At 37.0% G+C, this 20,028-nt stretch overlaps 4 protein-coding genes across 4 annotated transcripts in view; 3 read left to right on the top strand and 1 right to left on the bottom strand.

Moving 5' to 3' along the window:
• The first annotated feature begins 56 nt into the window (after window positions 1-56).
• Window positions 57-5,678, top strand: LOC116302989 (uncharacterized). The gene is made up of 6 exons (XM_089040842.1): window positions 57-560; window positions 2,827-2,924; window positions 3,362-3,613; window positions 4,058-4,144; window positions 4,543-4,872; window positions 5,112-5,678. The coding sequence occupies exons 1-6, from the start codon at window positions 143-145 to the stop codon at window positions 5,298-5,300; spliced, it is 1,374 nt and encodes a 457-aa protein (XP_088896968.1). The 5' UTR covers window positions 57-142; the 3' UTR covers window positions 5,301-5,678.
• A 2,468-nt stretch (window positions 5,679-8,146) lies between these two features.
• On the bottom strand, window positions 8,147-9,918 carry LOC148904925 (uncharacterized). The gene is made up of 2 exons (XM_089040844.1): window positions 9,630-9,918; window positions 8,147-9,481 (listed from the first exon to the last, which is right to left on the bottom strand). Exon 2 carries the CDS (start codon window positions 9,429-9,431, stop codon window positions 8,154-8,156), a length of 1,278 nt encoding a protein of 425 aa, XP_088896970.1. The 5' UTR covers window positions 9,432-9,481; window positions 9,630-9,918; the 3' UTR covers window positions 8,147-8,153.
• A 580-nt stretch (window positions 9,919-10,498) lies between these two features.
• Window positions 10,499-20,028, top strand: part of LOC116295295 (uncharacterized) — a 32,429-nt gene continuing 22,899 nt past the window's right edge. Inside the window, exon 1 of the mRNA XM_089040843.1 lies at window positions 10,499-10,888. Within this exon, the coding sequence (XP_088896969.1) occupies window positions 10,522-10,888 (367 nt within the window). The 5' untranslated portion in view covers window positions 10,499-10,521. The remainder of the gene's footprint in view (window positions 10,889-20,028) is intronic.
• On the top strand, window positions 17,345-20,020 carry LOC148904924 (uncharacterized; the record flags this gene model as incomplete). Its single annotated transcript, XM_089023938.1, has 3 exons — window positions 17,345-17,499; window positions 17,844-18,863; window positions 18,938-20,020. Coding segments are annotated over exons 1-3 (2,172 nt in total), but the record flags the coding sequence as incomplete, so codon positions are not given.

Below are 20,028 nucleotides of genomic sequence, written 5' to 3'. Positions count from 1 at the left end.
ATCCATTCGTGAAATGAATAAAAAAATCGTAAGATCAGATTTTACATTTAAGTAAAGCAAGGCTCACGCGACGAGCTTCTACTTGAGAAGCGTCTTCAAGTCTTAGCGTAACATCGCAGGTGACTGTTCTTTTACATTGTCCATGGCTACAGAGATTAAAATGGTTTCCAAAAACCCGACATTTAGTCCTTATGCAATTGACGAACCAGATAAGCCTTTTCCTTTTGATCTTTCATCAAAAGGACTCGAAAACCCTGCTTATGTAAACTGCGAACCGGCTGAAAAAGCCAACTTGGACCCTTCACCTCATTACGAAGATCCAGGAGCTTTACAAAGACGCAAACCCAACGCTTTGTACGAGTCCGTTGGACCTCAGCAAACGCCGAAAAAACATCAAGAAAATGACTCGGAACTCTATGGATCCTCGAAGAGAGATGCGCGCATAAACTGCATCATATTATTTGTGATCCTATTCATATCGATAATTGCGCTTCTTCTTGTCATATTCATCATACTTGGTATATTGGGACCAAGTTGTACGTGTTCTTCTAAGTCAACAGGTATACTATAAACTCTTGTCAATATTATTCAATCATTTACTATACTTATAAAATGTTAATCTATTTAACATTTGGTCTATTGTTATCATCATCATCCTGAATTCCATATCAAAAATATACTTTAGTTCTCCCTCCCACCTCCCTACTTCAATAACAGTCGAGTAGAAAAGTCTTACAAGATTACATATTTCGAATAATGATTTTCCTAGCAAGCAGTTTTCATTGAGAAAGCGCTGAATAAAAAAGCTATGAACTCCATAAGTTGAACTCTTTTGTTTTTGTTTATCACAGCACACGCATATATTACTTATTGCAATCACTTATTGCAATCACTTATTTTAGTAGACAGATTCTATAGACTCTTCAAAAGAAAACTATTGAGAAAACTAGTTTGGGTTACGTCGAAATATGAAACTTCAGTTTAGGAATATAAGAAGAGGAATGAAACGAGTAATAGAACTTTTCCCCGGTGTTTCTTCTTCAAACGAAATAAAGTATAAAGCAATCCTGACAATTAAGTTGAATTTTATATTCAGTTTTTTGTTTTATGGCGGTTGATTTAGGATATGGTAGGATTTAAAGTCAAGACCCCAGTAATAATTTTTTCGTATTTTGTCAAAACCTTTTGCTTACTTCGTTTAAGATCAAAGTTTCAAACTTTCTTGCGAGACTTTCATCATTGACTCCGACGAAGGGACTAACGTCCGAAACGTCAGTCTATTATCATTCGTACCTACGGTGATAAAATTATCTACTACGACATATTTGTTTCATCAAAGGGTTCGTTAAAGGCATTCCATTCCTAAGGGACCTGATTTAGCTAGGATAATCCTGCATCAAAATTTTCGATTTTAGTTTGAGAAAAGACAATGTTACTAAGGCTGAAGCTTTTGAGTAAAAGTCAAAAACTATGTCTCTGTAGCGCTCAACTTTCTATGTCTCGTTTTTTATCGTCGTCTTTCACTTTCGTCTTTACGGAAGACGATATTATGCTTCCTGTATGAATGTTACTTGGAAGAACCTTAGGAATTAATAATAAGAAACCAAGCCGCGAACCCTTGATGGAATATAATTAGTAAGTTGTTTTCACAAGTAGACCTCACTTTCTTGTTTTATCTCCATCATCATTGACTCTTAGTAGGTTGTGCGATGGCCCCAAGAATAGTAATGCTTATAAACAGGAGACACTGGAACCGGCTTTAATTTGAGTGACATTTCAGTCGTATTTTTATCGAACGAATATAAAACTAAGCTGGAGCAATATATTGGCTTCGATGTAGTGGCATATATTCAAGATCTACCCCAACAAACGGTTCAGTATAAATACTGTTATGTTGTACAGGTTTAAAAGAGAGTCACTTACGACTGGTTTAAAAAGGGGCGTGTTTCAGACTAACGAATTTGGTATTTGTAAATGAGATACTGACGCTTTAGATATGTAATGACGTATTAGTCGACGATCTGGTTGTCAGATCAAGTAGTGGCTGCGATTACTTTCGAAAGTGCATTCTCAATACTCTTTCTTCATGGTTCGTTTGAAGTGAAAAAAAAAATTTAGTGACACAATTTACTAAAAAAAGACTTAAACCGATTGTACCATCTACGGAATGTCAAGCAATGAATTTTGAGTCGTGTAATCGCGAGAGCATTATATTAATAGACCGTTTTACTGACACGGTCTTTAATTAAGGGATGCCAAGGGGGAAAATACGTAGAACATTTATAAAGAATATTAGAGTGGCGGGGTGACGTATTCACTAAATAATTTGAAGTCTTTGTCATTCTTCCAGCACATTTTATTTCAACTACCAGCACATTGCTTTTTAGATGTGCTTCTGATTGAAAAACGTAAAGTTATATAAGCAGAGACCCTGACAGCTCAGCAGTCTATAAATTTATAAAAGTCTATAAATAGTTGCCCCTTAGCATCCCATAATGTCTTTATATTACGACAACCAAATTCAAGATGGCTGCTGTATCTGTTTATATTGACGTCATTATATGACACAAAGTCTGTGCTTGCTGCCATCTTTTCTAGTCTCTTCTTCGTAAAAATAAGTCATAATTATTATATATCAGTCGCTCTTGGTTTATTTAGAAGTTTATTTGCAATATTTGAATAGGAAAAGTGTTTTGAATGACTTTCAACTTTTACCGGCTTATCAGTGAAGCAGTTTCGGAACTGTTTGAAATTGCATTCGCATGCTTCATAATAATGTCAATAATGTCTCAATACAGTGTTATTATTTGTATTTTTAATCGTTAGTTGCGTCTCGTAATGTTGCTTCACAAACCTCTGTTAACCCTTTGTACGATGAAATGGCTGAGTTAAGAAAAAACCTTTCCATCCTGTCCACACAAATGGTGAGTTTTTTCTTCATTCTTTTTACTATTGAAGTTATCGAATAGTCCGTAATGGTTGAGTTATACCACCTACATCTATACCTAAAACAAACTTGCATTAGATTGCTGAAAACTTTCTTTACATTTTCTTAGATATTATGGACTAAGTTGTGACGTATTTCCAGGTCAAACTGCTCACGAAAAAACGCAATGAAAGTAAAACGAAAACTTTTCCCAATGATTTAACCACCACCTGAAACAATTAGAACATTGGACAAACAATCCTGGAAAAAGAAAACTTTGTTATAGAAATACTTTTCGTTCTGGACCCAGAAGTCGTTTTTCCGTATGATTGACGTCGCACTTAAAGCTCTATATGACTATACCCCATCATGCAACGCGGTTAGGTACCAGATCCTACGCAACTTCAAGATGACATTTGTTTTTCCTTTTTTCAGACACAAGAAATGAGAACATTACAAAATAAACTAAACACAGCAGAACAGCGAATAGAACTCCTTAAGACGAACGTGAGCATCACGACTACAAGTCTCCAGCAACAATACACCGCCGTAAACACTAAAGCAAGGGAGAATACGAATGATATAACATCACTGAAGAATGGGTTGACTACAGTTTGGTTACAAGCAAACACGACTAGGGATAAACTTGATGCTCATGTTAATGAGTACAATGCTCTTAAATCACAGGTAGGGGAACGCCTTTAGCGACCAAACGAAACTTTGAAATTAGACAACACTAAATTATTTCAATCAAAAATTCTTTGAAATGCTTTTCAAGAAACTAAAACCAAACTCAATCAAACCAAGTTTGGCAAAGTTTGATTCGGTTACAATTCATTTCGTACATTCTTCATAAGAATTGGGCATCAGTCACTGACACTGAGAATATGACCGCTTTAAATACCTCAAATTACTCTTTGAGAAAAAAGTGAAAAGGAGTGCGACTTTTGTGTGTTTTTTTTTTCTGGTCTCAGTTACGCAGTGTTTGGTATTTTTTACCACCAACAGTGAGCAGATCTACATTTCATAAATAAAAGTGTTTAAAACAGCAGTTTGGTTATTCCACGTGTAAAGCCGGGGACTCAGTGCAGTCTTCACTTATTTCTTTTATCTTTTTTTCCTTCTGAAAAGCTGGAAAATTATACCACAGTGTTGAGAACAGCGGATCAGTCACTCACAACCTTTGTAGATAATATCAACGATACACTAACAGCAAAGGTAAGGTTAGCTCAAACTAAGCGAAAAACAATGAATACGAATTTGTAATGGATGGGTGGACCACGGTACCTCCTCGTTGTGAATTGACCTTTTTCAAGTAAGTAAAAGTGACTCCTTTTGGAAAACAAAGACAAAAGTGAGACTAGGTCAACGGGTTTGTGTGTTTTAAAAAGGGAGCTTCAGATCCAATTTGACCTCAGGTGACTACTTTGTCATGTGGGACCTTTTTGTAGGAACTAATTTCACACATTTCATGAATATAATTTCATAATATAATAAAGCTCGGTACATTCAAACTTTTTTCCTGGGAAAAATGAAAGAAAAAATACTCCTCCATTTCAAAATTTTAGGTTAACAGTTGTGGTTTCTAATGAGACTGTTTTTGCTTACATAAACAGATTGAAGTAGTGTCTAAGATGCCAGGACCTCCAGGACCACAGGGTCCCCCTGGAATCAACGGTACTCAAGGAATCCAGGGTCCACCGGGGATAGATGGAACTCCAGGATCACCAGGTGTACCGGGGGCTAATGGTTCAACAGGCCCGCAGGGGGCTCCTGGTGCAACAGGAGAACCAGGTCCACGGGGCTTCAATGGTTCAGCAGGACCCGTTGGTCCAAAGGGAGACCAAGGAGCAGGAAATCTTACACAATGCGTGGTGAAGACAAAAAAAGAAGTAGCGACTAGCGAGCCTGCTGCAGAACGGACAGTCACTGTAACAGAGGGAATTGTAAGCTATTTATCTGTTAGTTCAGTTTATTGCGGTTCTACACATTAATATTACAAAAAGAATCAAAAATTATCAATATATTAGATAAAAAGAAGCATAGCACTTGGCAAGGTTCAATATATCAGGGCTCTCGACCCCTAAGTAAACTCTGCTTTGTTGGCTTCTTGGCACCAATTCACTGGCTTGGAGAAATCGTTAAGATGGTCGATTTTAATATATTGTTAATTTAATCTCAACAGGGGAAAAAGATTCTGAGCGCCTCATGTTCATCCAATAAAGCAGATACAGTAGAACAAGGAATAGGAGCCAATAATGCTGGACAGAAAACTTTCGTATGTACATGCTATGGACAAGGAAGCTACACTAACTTCCCGCCAGGCAGTATGATATGTTACATAACCTACACAGAGTGTCCTCTGATCTCATGATCACTTTCCAAACAAACTTTTTATACTTCCAAACATCATTCACCATTGTGGTTCCAATATGACGTTTTGGACTAAAGGCCTTGATATTTGGCGATAGGCAATTCAACTTGTTGATCAATGTCGGCTATCGCTTGTCGTATAGAACCTCTATGGCCAACGTCTACAGCGCGGGCCACTTGACAATTCTGAGAGCGGGGTGGCGGCTAAGTCAGTAGAGGTTCTACTGTAGTTGCAATCCATTGTAGAACTGAATTTTTCGTGGTTTTAGACAGTTCTTAGTTATTAACTCTTTATATAATTTTAAAGATTTTTTAAGCAGAAAATTTTCAACTTTTCAAGTTTTTAGGGGGCTTTCATTTATTAGCACATGGAAGTTGGGGGAGGGGGGGGTACGTTATTTTGATTAAGTTTAGAGGGACACGAATAGAAGGATAATGTAAATAGTAAAATCGTATATATACTTTATAAATATCATATTCAGTACAGCTACCCGCTGGGATTGTCGCAGCTGCATTAACCAAGATACTAAGCCTAGGAACTATACCTATAAATGAAAATCACGTAAAGAAAAAAGTTTCAAATTGATACGTATCATATTTTAATGACACACCTCCATTATTACAGACAGTCATGTCATGGAGAACGGACGGGATACCCGCGGGATCCTCTTGTTAGTGATTTATACAGAAAAATGAGAAGTGACTGCAGTGTACTATAATGATAGGTTTAAATTGACTTATGAAAGAATGAAAACGAAGATAAATGAAATAATAAATGTATGGATATTTTAAAGTTTACTGAATGAAGAAATGGAATGATTATGATTCGACATTCGAACGAAGTGAATGAAAAAATAAGAGACTGGGATGAAAAGAAGCCGAGAATGACATTTTATTCATTCAGGATGTTTTACATTTTATAAAAGTTTTGTATAGAGTGGTTTTCAAAAACCCGTGAAATACACTTTAGCGTTTTACACTTTAATACACTTTATTGTCCGCATTTTCTTTTGATTTTCTTTTGTGTTTTCGGTGTATTACAATTTATTACGCATTAGTTATTACACTTTGTTTCACGGGTTTTTGAAAACCACTCTGAAGAATGAAATAAAGCACGATTATTTTAACTCTCCGAGTATTTTATTACATTTTCCAGTGTTTGAAGAAAGAAAAAATGAGGAAGAGAGGGAGGGAGGGAGGGGAGGGGGAGGCAGAAGGAATTAGGGAAGGGGAGTGGGAGGAGGAGTGAGGAAGAGTGTAAAGAGGAGGGAGGGAAAGGGAGAATGGAGGAGGGAGAGGAGATAGAGCACATGATGACAAACTATCGGGTATAACCCGCCGAAGTCGCCATTTATTAGTTCCGTTGACGGAGGAACGCCTGTGCCTTGGCAGTTTGCAATTACATTAAGATACTGTGTGCTGCCCTAAAGTTAACATCAAAAACATTAGATGGTAGGCCAATTGTGGGTGTAATATTACTGATAAGTATTGGTAGAAGAAAGGCGAAAACAGAAACGATATGGATATTCTATTTATTCCTGTCTGTAAAATGCATATACTTCAGTGTTTTTTTACATACATACGCTTACATATTATGGTGCTGAAAAAATATAATCGGATGATGCATGCATACAGTAGAGGAGTGCAAAAAGGTTTGATATAACCTCGAATTGATTTTCTTCAGCCAATAAAAAGCTTTTCCTTTCTGGTCTTCAGCAAATACGGCCTTGCCGTTATGTCTTATACTTAAAGACGCATTGCCACTTACCGCGATGCATCACAATTTGTTTACATTTTGAATTGTGTCACCACTTGTGAAAAAACAATTCTAACCTTTTGAATAAACTCTTAAAATAATGTAAAAGAATCATTTTTGTGCCTTAGTGCTATGTCGGAAAAGGATTTAATATGAAGTTATTATTTAATATACAGTCGATCCCAAAAACGTTGTCCAAGTGAAAAGAGGTTTATAGGACAATAAATGTCACGTGTGTCATTAAATATTCAGTTTTACGCGCGTGTGGAAATAGGAATCTGAACGTGCTGCATCACATGCGTGGCAGAAAATGTCGACGGCGGGTAATTCAAAACAAGTTCTTTCGACTTTAGAAGTTCGGGTTTTGGACTCCAAGAAGAAGTCTAGCTACGTTATAAGAAGTTTACCCAATTTTCCAGTGTTAGAGACCGTTTCAGAGCTACGTTCTGAGCTAGTGAAAGCCTTACCAGACTTAGAGAACGTTCTGCAAGACTGAGTAATGAGTAATGAGCAAACCAATCTGCACGTACCATACCTTCTTGCGCGTGAATCCAAGCCTGTGGACCGTTCTGCATAATGTTTGGGCACTAAAAGCAGAGCCAGTTGTATTGAATATTTTCCACGCTATTTCCGTTTGACCATTTTAGGACTTACAAACAGATTAGCGGCTATCTCCTGGTATGCTTTTGCATAAAACAAATGTTGGTATACCATTCTCCTTTCAGATTCAGTTTTCAATACTGTAATTTACTTTTGCATCAGTATGCTAATTAAAAAATCCACGAGCGTAAAACTGAATATTTAATGGCACACGTGACATTTATTGTCCTATAAACCTCTTTTCACTTGAACAACGTTTTTGGGATCGACTGTATCTATAAACCTCTTTTCACTTGAACGACGTTTTTGGGATCGACTGTATGAATCTTTGAATTTCATGGACCACGAAATTCATCTGTGACCGCGGTGCATCACGGTAAGTGGCATATTCATGTAAGTTTATATAATAATTTTAAATTCTTTAAAATATTTCTCAGTGTCACCATATTCATGTAAGTTTACATAATAATTTTAGATTCTTCAGAGCTGCAGCTGTATTTATTTTAGAAAATAATTGAAATAAAAAAGATCAACTTTATCTTTACTTTGCTCAAAAAATCCTTCATCACAGACAATTCTCTCACAATGAAATACTGATTCATTGATGAAACTAAAAAAATCACACCATGGTAGCCCTGTTAATGCCAGCTGACACTGTACCTGGTAGTAGTAATATTGTGCTCGTTTGAGCTGTAGATTACCATTTTGTCCAACAGTCATATACTGTACAGAACTGAAGTCAGTTGTACCCTCTTTAGTGACTTTGACTTCAAGAAGACCGAAAGGCATGTCATCTTGTTCCTCTGCATCCATGTCATACACCTTTCGGTCTGGGGTACATCCAAGCCAGGGGCATGCAGGGTTTATGACCAGTCCTGATGGATACAGATTCACTTTTCCATCCTTAGCAGTGCTTGCATATGTTGAGGCAGCAGTGGCCTCCATGTCTATACCACGCTGCATATCTGCAGTCACAACCCTTCTCGAAGGATTCATTTGTTTTACGAGATTTTCGAAACCTGACAATCGTTTTGCTACAAGTCCAAACTTACTTGCAGTTATGCGTTTCTCTCTCAAAGAGAACCAAAGTTGACTATCAGATTGTGATAGAGTTGCATTCTCCAGCTCAACAGCTTTATCATGAGATATGATGAGAGAATCTAAGCTTTCCTGTTTCTCTTGTGGTAAACAGATGCTGACTTTGTTTTTAATCCTATCTACAGCGCTCTCCAAAGGCAATGCTGGAAACTCTGTGCATGAAAAGTCATTAATGACATACTCTTGAGAGAGCTTTTGTTGATATGCAAGAACTGAATTTCTAGGGACATTTCCAAATTTAGATGGTACCATTTCAAGATGTTGCATATCTTCTCTCTTTGGAGCCTGGGTGAACATCAGTGGCTGAGGATCTAGGTTCATTAACTTTTCCCTTTCCATTATGGGGTACATTTCAGCAGGCGAGTACAATGTGCTCTTGATAAATCTGGAGTAGTTTGCCCCAAACCGTGGCTTCTTCACCCAAAGTTCCTGGATGGCTTTATTTGCGATCTTTTTTTCTATTGGAACACTCCATCTTTGTGGCAGGCTAGTGCAGGTAAGATCATCAGGTATTGACTTCAGACCAAGTTGCTTGCAGTGGGATATATAAAAAAGCAATCCAATGACATGATGGCAGAATCCTCCTGTACCAGCAACACAGGAACATCTACCTTTTATTGCTTTAGTAGCAAGATTGATATCTGATTCCAGTGTGTGAGGTGCCTCTGACTTTTTCATGGACCTGTAGCATCTGCATGTCACTTTTGCAATATTTGGAGAGTAAGCCACTAGAAAACAATAAAGAACAATAAGCCACTAGAAAACAATAAAAAACAATAAAGAACAATAGGGCTTACAGTATTATGCGAATAGTTTTGAAAAGTACCTAGACGTCAGCCAGCACGAAACATCTAATAAAAGTCAATCGAAAATTACCTTTGACTTCGTGCAAATAGCCAGGCTCAGCGAAGAACTTATAGGCTTTAGAAGTGTTGTCACAGCCAGATTCCTTTTTAGAATACGCCTCTATTTCACTGAAAGTGATCAGAGGAATGCCTGACAGATCACTAGATGCCACTACGAAAAAGAAAACTTCATTTCAATGAGTCATGGTATGTTCCAACAAGAGCAATGGCGATCTCAACTACACAAGCACAAGAGGTAGTTTGTTCGAACTTAAAATGGCTTAAACTCGGCGATGCCGCCTAGCAAAACCATAGTTAAGAGTCCGAAAAGAAACTCGGATGATATAGTTGTAAGTATTTCTATGAAATAATCAATATTAGTTTCTAAAATAACAGAAAACTCCGCCATTTTCACGTGCGTCTCACCCTCGACGCTTCGTCTTCAAGTCGCTAAAAAACCTTCTGTTTTTGATTTGAAACGTTTAAAACACGTTCACAAGAGAGAAAAATATCTGAACAAAGTACTTCTGGAAAATCAACGGCTTTGAGAAAGAATAAAAGGATAAAACAGACACTATAGTTCTGGAAAGGTCACGCTCCGCTACTTAAACTCTTGTTGTTGTCAAGGAATGTCTGGAAAGCTTGCCCGCCAGAGGCTTGTTGCCATGGGGGAATTTGACACGTGATCTATTGTTGCAAAAGGCCTATTACACGAGCATGGCGGTAGTGACGTCATGTGTAATAACAAACACGTTATATAACTGTTTTCTTGTTGATATAACTAGACGAGACTTGCTTAAATAGGATAAAAAAATACACAGTTTTAAATTGCCGACATGCCTCGCGCGCGTAACGTTGTTCAAAACATCACCTTCAACCCCCATTACTCGACTGAAGACCGGACCAAAGATGAGTACGTCAACATGAAACCAATCCCAAGGGCAAGCCATACTAACATAGCATACGAAGGATATGTGGACGATACTAGATGGCATCACCACCATTACGAAGATCCTTCTACTTTGACTAACAAAGACGTGCTCGCAATTTCTTCCCATCGCAGAAGGAATAACGACCTTTACGAGCCTACAGGTCCATTGCACTCCAGAAAACTGTTCCTGGGGTCGTTAGATTCTTCGAATGATAGTCGCCCGGTAAAGAATGGTAAAGATTCCTGTTTGAGTAATTTGGTGCTGTTCTTGATTCTCGTCGTATCTGTCACTGCTCTTGTACTCGTGGTGCTGCTGATCATGGGGTTTATTGGGTCTACATGTTCATGTATGGGACAAGGTGAGTTTTCAATGATATCAAACCCTGAAACAACCTCTGGGCTGATCTAAGTCAGGGCACGGCTAACTCACAGACAGATCCCTGAAACAACCTCTGGGCTGATCTAAGTCAGGGTATGGCTAACTCACAGATTGAACCCTGAAACACCCTGTGTGCTGTTCATATCAAAGTCAGGATATGGGCCAATTCACAGATTAATTTGGAATTCAGCTTGTTAGGTTTTGTAGATGTCAGAAAATCGAAAAATCGAAACAAAAAACAAAAAACACTTGAACTGAATCAAGGGAGAAAACCCATTTTGTGAGTGACAGAAAGGTGATTAGATAGATATTCATTATATATCCCTGTACCAGGTTCGTGTAGTTTTGGAATCCTAAATCTCCAAGGATCAGAGGGACACAGAATTTCTCTTAGTTATGGTTATAAACCTATTGTTATCAGGTCTTTGTTCGCTTTTGATGTTGAACCGGTCTTGAGAGTGCACAATGTTTTATTTATGCTCATCCGAAATTGCAAAATAAGTAATGATAAACTTTGTCTATGGGATTATTGTAAGGAATACTCAAATATCTCTTATAAATCTTTAAGTATTTTGAACTAGTAGCCAAAAGAAAGATTTTGGTCTGTTCACTCAGCCATTGCCAACGATGGTAAAACAATGGTAAAACAAAGGATTGTGCACTCTCACGCTTGAAAAATAGTGAACAAAGACATATAACAATAGGTTTCATACTATCTCTATTAACTATGGTTTAGCTTTATGAACTGAAGACTACAAAAGGAGAATAAAAGACTAAATTCCTAATGTATAACGACGTACAAATGATTCACGATTAATTTTTAGCAAATTGTTCTACTTGTTGAGTCGGTGGTAGAACAGAGGGCGTGGATTATAGTCGATCAGTTCTTCACTAGCTATTTTTCCTAATTCCTCGTTTTGTACGGTCGCAACGGATTAATGATCTCAGTAATCAAAAGAGTTATGCAGATATTCGTTGGTTTTCATCTAACTGCTTTGCAAAACAATAAGGAGTTTGATCACTAAGCCTTAGTTATCAAGTCGGTGTTAAGCCTCGTGGAATTTGACGTGGAAATCAAAAATAAGAGAGAAAGCCGCATAGAAGAAGCGGTCTATTAACTGAATGGAATCGTTGAGTTCAGTGTCCGGACTGAACTGATATGAAAGAGCGCTGATCATTGAGAGAAATTAAGAGATTGAACTAGGAGAGAGAAAATCATAAAGTATCGTATACAATACCGTGAAAATCAAGAATTGGATACCACCTTTTTATGTTACAACATATATATGACTGTTTATAAATTGCTACTGCTACTCTGTTGCTACTCAGCATTCCAAGGCGTTCTTAACTAGATTTATCTTTAATTTTCTATTACGAAAAGTTAAAGAAACTTCTTTAACTATATGTTTTTGTCATAGTCTGCATCATGGCCTGTGCTGTGTATTTATTGCTCAGAAAAGAGGAGTTTTAACTTTCAAACGTTTTCAAGTTCTTCACAGTCGCCATTTCAAATTAATCAAATGCTAAGCCTTCAATGTTTGTTTTTCTCGTATATTTACCGAATGTCTCTATGAATTAGTTACAACATCTTGTTACACCGAAAAATACCTCACTGGCTAAAAACGATCAGTAATAACAAACTTGATAGCGATAAAAATAATACAAAACTTCGTTATTATAAGAGAATATCAAGCCAAGACAGGCGAATTACTTGAAGCTGCTGATAAAAACATTTCATTAATAAGAGTCGAAATCTTTTTAGGATTAGGATTTTTAATCAAGTGTAGCGCAGCTAATCTCTCAATAACTTAAACACTGAAACAAAAACATCAAAGATTACTAAATCAAACATTACCTCTTCAAGGTTTAATATGTTTGATATGATGTCTTAAAAACTGGAAATCTCTGCCTTAGTAAAGAACTCAACTAAAAACTGAAAGTTATGGATACTTTTTCTGGGTTTTCTTGATAATTAATGTAGTTTGTCATTTTTTTAGAGCGTGTTTTCAGAAGCTGGGTTGCATATTTTACCAAATAACTAGATCTGTTTCGAGTTGTGTTTGTAATCATTTAAGTAATCTTCCTAGCTGTCCGACTTAACCCTGGATTGTGTCGGGCAACATAACAAACAAAATTCCACCACATTAACTAATAGAGCGAACAGTTACAACAGTTTACAACAGTTTTTTATTTCCACAAAAATATATATATACATACATAAATTGAATAAGTTACAAATATTGTGGGGGGTGCAAGAGAACAACCTCAGAGGTTAAACAAGCTCTTACACCCTTAAGACGAAAATGAGTAATATTTACATATATGTAAGATGGGAAGAATCATATATAGTACAGTAGTTTTCGTAGTTGAACAACTAGAAATTTCATAAAACAAAATAAACGTACAGGAAAAAAAAAAAAAAAAAAAAAAAGAAGAAAAAATCAGAAAAAAATCAGTAGTTTGATATAAGAGGTCATTATAACGTTACGGACTCTTGATTATGCAAAGGCAAATAGGAAAAATGATGATTTAAAAATGTAATTAGCGAATAAAAAACAATCAAGTAATTAAATGTTCTTAAAAAATCATTCATCTGAGTTAAGCAAATACTTTTTGTAATTCTTTTTGAAGGCTTTGAGTGAACAACTATTTTAATCTCAATGGGTATATCATTCCAAACTTTAACAGCCGCGAATTTTGTACCAAATTTTCCGTAATTAAGATTTTGTCTAGGTAAAAACATACTTTTGTTCGATTTGGAGCGAGTATTATAATTGTGAATTTGTGATAAGTCCGTGAAATAGTTAGAAAAAATTTCTGGCAAGTAATTGTTAGTGTGTCTGAAGACCAGTATACCCAATTGAAGATTAACAATTTCATAAACATTTAACATGTCCAGCTTCCGAAATAACGGTCTACTAGAGGCCCTTCTGTCGGCAAACGTGATGACGCGGAGAGCGCGTTTTTGAAGGACATGAATACGCTTAAGTTTTGATTTGTAAATGCTACCCCAAGTTGATGTAGCATAGGAAACGTAAGAATAAATTAGGTTGTAATATAAGTTTTTGAGTATATCAAGGTTAAGAAAATGTCTGACTCTATATAAAATACCGATTGATTTGGCGATTTTACGCGAAATAAAATCGATATGTGAATCCCATGAGAGGTTTTGGTCGATTATGACGCCAAGGAATTTCGTACTAGAAACTCTGTTTATTGCTTTATCCATTATTTTTAATATCGGTGTTTGTTCTAAGCCTTTAAGTTTTTGTATGGATCCAAACAGAATAAAATTGGTTTTAGAAATATTAACTGTTAATTTATTTGCCAGTAACCAATCCTCAAGTGAATCTAGCTCATTTTTAAGAGGCAGTCTCTGTAAAAGCGGCCCACTGCATTTCGGGTCAGAAAATAGTTTTCCCTCAAACTTTTACCATAGAAAGGTAATTACTAGTAAGTAATGAAAATGACTTTATTTTCTCGAAATTCATCAAAATGATTTTTTTACAGCGCATAAATCCTGGACCACCGTTATCGCTAAATTTGCATTTATTATCAATTGAAAATTGCCCATATTTAAGTCGTCACTGCTCGCAAAATATTAAACGCTTGAACAAACTATTATTTTTCCTGACTTTCACATTCATTCTAGTGTCAAAAATAAGCAAAATTTTGAATGTTAAGCAAAAGGGAAAAAAGGAGAAAAATAAGTATTCATACCCATTTGACGGCTTTTTGAAATCAAGACAAACCCCCCCTCACTAAAAAGCTTTTTTCTCCCAAGTCCAGAACGGGTTACTTAAGTTTTTTACTTCAATCTACTTATCAAAGGTTGATAAAAGTGGATTCATAAAAATGTTTTGCGCTTTTTATGTATCTTCTTCACAGCAACCTCGGACTTTTTCGTGTTTTTACCAAAATGTCTCATGAAATATGCAAATTAAATACTGAAATAAACTATAAATAACCATTATTATTTGCTTGAATTTTACTATATCCGGTGTTAACACACTAAATATGATCTTATTTTCCATTTTTAACTACTTTGAAGTAAAATCGTCTTCAAAAAACACGTTATGATGGCGTTTGACGCGGTCATGAACTGTTTTGAAGTTTATGCAAATTACTTATTGATAATTAAACTAATTTTTCTAAATTATATTTTCCAAAACTATATTTCTTTCCTTTTCTTGTCTTGAAATAACTTAAGAGGGCATGTCAGTAAAAATCGAACAAGAAGCGGCCACGGTTGAAAAATCGATTTTGCTCAAATTTTGTCCAGATGTACTTTATTATATCACAAAATGCACTGCATAGTTTTTTAAGGAAAATATATTTTTATTTTTGAGAAAATGCCGTTTTAAAAAGTCCTCCCGAAATCGCCATTTTAGTGGCCAAAATTTGCGTTGAGTTTACCGAGCGAGTTCAGTACAAAAATCGATTCTGATCAACTTAAAACCCCTAAGACCGTGTTCTATGCTATCTAAATATCCGGTTACGTGACTTACAGGAAATTTGAGTTACTTTTTGTGACATAAATAATCTTAGTTTTAAGACTCGTGATTCTAGGTGATTGACGATATCCCCAAAACAAAATCGATTTTCACCATGCGATAAAGCTCCAAACCCAACAAGTTTCCGAGGGTTAGTTCTTTAAGAAACGAGCTTTCAATTGATGTAAACATTTCTTTGGGCAAACAAATATTCGTTACGCGACGGGTCATTCAAATCTTCAATTTTTGACCTTTCGAAGTCATACGCCATAACTTCCCATCACTCACAAAATCAAAAAATCTCGCCTGGCTAATCTCTTATTCTTACTATTTTACCCTTACAGGCCAAAAAATACACTTGTTATAGCATTTCTTACCTTTTTAAGGCGAAAATCTGGTCTATTAACCTCGGTATTCGTTATAATGGTATCACAAGTCTTGACCATTATCTGTCAGTTGATAACTTCCGTTTACTATCCAATATGTCAACCGTCCAGCGCTTACTAAACGGCGTTTAAAACCCTTGTCGAACAGTCAAGATTGTTTTCCTTTTTATCTGAAGTTCTACGATATCATAATATATCAATATGATTTCAAAATTTATGGTACAGCTGAATTTCCGTATCGAATTTAGAGTACGTAAACAAATGGCCTGGGATTATATGCTAATCAGGTAGACTACGACTTTCTAGGGTAGGGACGGTATGTCCCATTTGCCTTTCTCTGACATCCCAGCGCTTACTAAAAGTTATTTAAAGCCTCTGATTAACTGTTAGATCAGTCGATGTTGTTAATATACCCCAATGATATATATCGTTTGCTGGATATCGTCATCATCAGGAACTGTAAAATAATATAATTTGCGTTTCTGTACTACACAGGGAGCCCGATTCGCTGGGAATCAAGTGCTTTTACAATACAATACGATACAATACGTCTTTATTCACATTTCCTCTTATGTTACATTACATTAAATTATGTATTTAGATCATTGAAAAGAAAATACTTATTTGGTCAAATAAACAAAGCTAAATATAGTTTGTAATGAGAGGAAATGCCTGGAGCCTAAATAAACCATATAGTTTCCTAGTTAGGCTTTAGTCATGTTTTGTGTCAGTTTGATGTAGACAACAAACACGAGGAAAAAGAAATGAAATAATATACAAACAGTAAACAAACAACGACAAAAAGATCGATTAATGATGTGACATGCATTTACAATTGAGTTGGGTATTACATATCGCGATCGAAAGATAAACAAAGATGAAATCAGTTTTAGATAATCTACGAACTCAAACATTTCAACAGCTTGTGAAATTGCTTTTTACTGCCGTCAGTGAAGAACATAAAAGGTACCGCCTGACTTTTTTTGATTGAAGGCAGCAGAAAAAAAAAACAAATTCCAGCTTGTGTTCATTGACTATCGAAAACCGCAGTTATTAATTAGCGATGGTTTAGTGCAGATGTTGTAAAGAAAATGGAAGCTGCGTGTTGTTCGTTTAGGTCTATCGTCGGTACTTCTTGTGGTTTTGATGCCAAAGATCGAAAGCGCCAAACCCAAATTGTACCATTGATGTCCTGTACAAAAGATACCGCAAGGCACTTGTCCACCCTGAGTTTTTCAGGTCCTGAAAATGAGGTAGATCTGATATTGTCTAGAGTAGCATTGTATGATAAGTCGAAGGAGAGCATCAAATCGATGACCATCTGCCCTTATCATCGCGCGACGCTTGGGATAAGCTGGACCAGAGGAGGAGGTACAAGATGTAGAGTTCCGCAGGAGATTTCAGACCATGGAAAGGGTAAAGGAACCTGGCCTAAAGGTGATCGAGGTTTAGGCAAGCAAGAATCATCTATTATATTACGCAATACTGGCGTGTTTGTCGCTCCTGGATCAGGTAAGTTTTTTTCAAAGAACATATATAACTAGTGACTGTTTATAAGTTACTCAGTACTGTCTCTTTACGTTAATATATACATCGATATTACTTCAGGTATTTGCAAGAAATGCCGATATCTCATTAAAACAATGGAAAGTAAAGATTCCTCAAAGTCGGATGTCATAGCTATGGGTGAACAGATAAAAGAGTTGACCTTGGTAAGACAATTTGTCATGCGATTATCATTTACACGTACATACTGCCAGGTAAAGAAGTGAGGCCATTTGAAGGTGCTTGAAGTAATTATTTACAAGTGCGGTATTTTACGGGTCAGTCGTCATTCTTCACATTAGTTTATCAGTACCAAGACTACACGCTTAAGATATATTTCATATGCAGGTACTTACGCCTTAGCTATTTAGAATTTTTCTTATTCATCTTATGAATCTGATGGCATGGCACAGGAAGCCCACCCAAACGACAAGAAAAGCTACACAAATTTTAAAACATCAATCCCCTCCTACTCACACAAACTTTAACATTTAGAACATTTAATTTACAGGAAGACGATGAGGTAACCTTTAAAGCCAGCGCACAAAGTCCAGCTTTTCAGAGCCCACCAAATACTACTATACCTGAAACACCATGCACAGCCTATGAACCCTCAGAACGCTCGCTATTAACAGAAACGGAGGACAAAGACAACTCAGAACCAATGTCAAGAGAACTGCTAAATTCATTTTTAGCCGCAAGGGACATAAGTCCTATTAGAAACCAGCTGACTACACCATGGGATGAAGCTTCGCAAAGAACTAAGCGACGCTATTCGCGTAAAGCAAAGCAGGTTGTCTTTGCAGCTTTAGAAGAAATTGCGCCTGAAAGCTCAGAAATGTTGTTCAGTGTATTACAGTCATCTGGGCAAAAGGATGAGAACGTTGATAAATCACTGATGGATGCTCTTGTTGAATGTTTCAATAACGCAAGTCATTGGAGCACAAGAAGGCAGATCTTGTCGATAATGGCAGATAAGATGCCCTATTCAGCGTTGAAAAACTGGATTCCCGGTCTCTCCAGATACAGGTTTAATGTGGCCCGCCACCACGCATTGCTTCATGGAAGAGGTACTCCCGTTACCATTACAAAGAGCCCGCGTATTTATGTGTCAACTGAGAAACTTGACCACTTTTTGACTTTTATCACAAGTGGTCAAGTGATCCAAGATTTGCCGTTTGGAGAAAAGACATTGAAGTTATCTAGCAATACAAAGATCACAGTCCCAAATGTTGTAAGGACATTAATACCTGAACAGGTGGTGCAGCAATACACTACCTATTGTCAAGAAACCTGTTTTGAACCAATGAGCCGTAGCAGTTTATGTAGAGTGTTGGGTGTATGTAGTGCTTCCGTAAGGAAGTCACTACAAGGGCTTGACTATTTTTCTGCCGATGGTGCTCAAGCCTTTGATGAAATGGAGGAAGTAGTCCAAAAGCTTGGAGATGAGTACGGAAAAGGTCATTCCTGGGCAAAGAATCAAATCAATAAATTGAAAATTGCAAAGCGCTATTTGAAAAGTGATTACAAGGTATGTAAATCATAGGCGGGTCCAGGATTTTGGTTGACGTTAAAACGACAACATCAAATCTTTGATATTTGCAGGTTCATGTGTCAAAAAGCTCACGAGTCCCCGACCACTGTAGAGCGCACGCTCTCAATCATGAAAGTGATTTGGATTTCACCACTAAATGTGACCATCAGCACGACCTAAAATGTGACCGGTGTGAGCTGATTCCATCTGTGTTTGATGAAGTTCATTCGGCTTTGGAGGATCTGGCCATTGACAATGAAGAGAAGAAAGAGATGATGTATGTCATCACCCAATCAAAGAAAAATATCCAAGCCTGGAAAGCCCACCTGCTGCGTGCTATCAATCAAGATGAAGCCCGGTTGAACGTTCTGCAGAGTCTGGGTCCAACCTCAGTGCTTGTAGTATTAGACTGGGCTATGAAGTTTCTCCCGAGGAAGTGCCGTGAAAGCCAATCTGATTGGTATGGAAAGAAAGGTATTTCTTGGCACATTGCAGTAGCTACAACAAAAAGAGAAGGTCAGTTGGAAATGTTGACATTCGTACATGTTTTCAAAAGCTGTACCCAGGACAGCTATTCAGTAATGGCTATCATTGATGATGTTGTGGGGCAACTGAAAACTGAAAGGCCTGAGCTCGAGGAAGTATTTCTAAGGCAGGACAATGCCGGCTGTTACCACAGCGCATTCAACTTACTGTCCATGAAAGAAATAGTCAAAAAACACAAAGTTAAATTAAGGGTCGATTTTTCAGACCCTCAGGGCGGTAAAGGGTCATGTGACCGAAAAGCTGCCACCATAAAGAACCACATCAAGGCATACTTAAACTCTGGAAAAGATGTCGAAACTGCAGAACAGATGAAAATAGCCATCGAATCATTGAGTGGTGTCAATGGAGTAAGAGCTATGCTATGCGACCCGCCTTCAGTCCCAAATTTAGTGCCTTTGAAATGGGATGGAGTTAGCTTCATCAACAACATCTCCTACAATAAGAATGGCATGAAAGTATGGAGAGAGTATGGCATTGGCGAGGGTAAGACCTTGAAATGGAGTGCATTTAGCCTGCCAAAAAGTATTCTTTTGCCAAAACTAAACGTCATTAAAGAAGCTACTCCCCCTAAAGCCACTTTTACAGAGGTACTGCAAGAAAGAGACCAGCGGCGAAA

This window comes from Actinia tenebrosa, unplaced genomic scaffold (assembly GCF_029948245.1).
Source record: "Actinia tenebrosa isolate PJP-AT-01 unplaced genomic scaffold, QUT_ActTen_1.0 PGA_scaffold8__29_contigs__length_14323225, whole genome shotgun sequence".
In the NCBI taxonomy this organism is placed as follows: domain Eukaryota; kingdom Metazoa; phylum Cnidaria; class Anthozoa; order Actiniaria; family Actiniidae; genus Actinia; species Actinia tenebrosa.
The sequence above is the reverse complement of the archived record's forward strand: the minus strand, read 5'-3'. Positions and strand labels throughout refer to the sequence as shown.

Excerpts from the sequence above, each read along its gene's own strand:
- LOC116302989 (XM_089040842.1), top strand. The coding sequence starts at position 143 with ATGGCTACAGAGATTAAAATGGTTTCCAAAAACCCGACATTTAGTCCT. Across the intron at positions 2,925-3,361 it reads CCATCCTGTCCACACAAATG|ACACAAGAAATGAGAACATT; the intron begins GTGAGTTTTTTC and ends TCCTTTTTTCAG. Across the intron at positions 4,873-5,111 it reads TCACTGTAACAGAGGGAATT|GGGAAAAAGATTCTGAGCGC; the intron begins GTAAGCTATTTA and ends TAATCTCAACAG.
- LOC148904925 (XM_089040844.1), bottom strand. The coding sequence starts at position 9,431 with ATGAAAAAGTCAGAGGCACCTCACACACTGGAATCAGATATCAATCTT.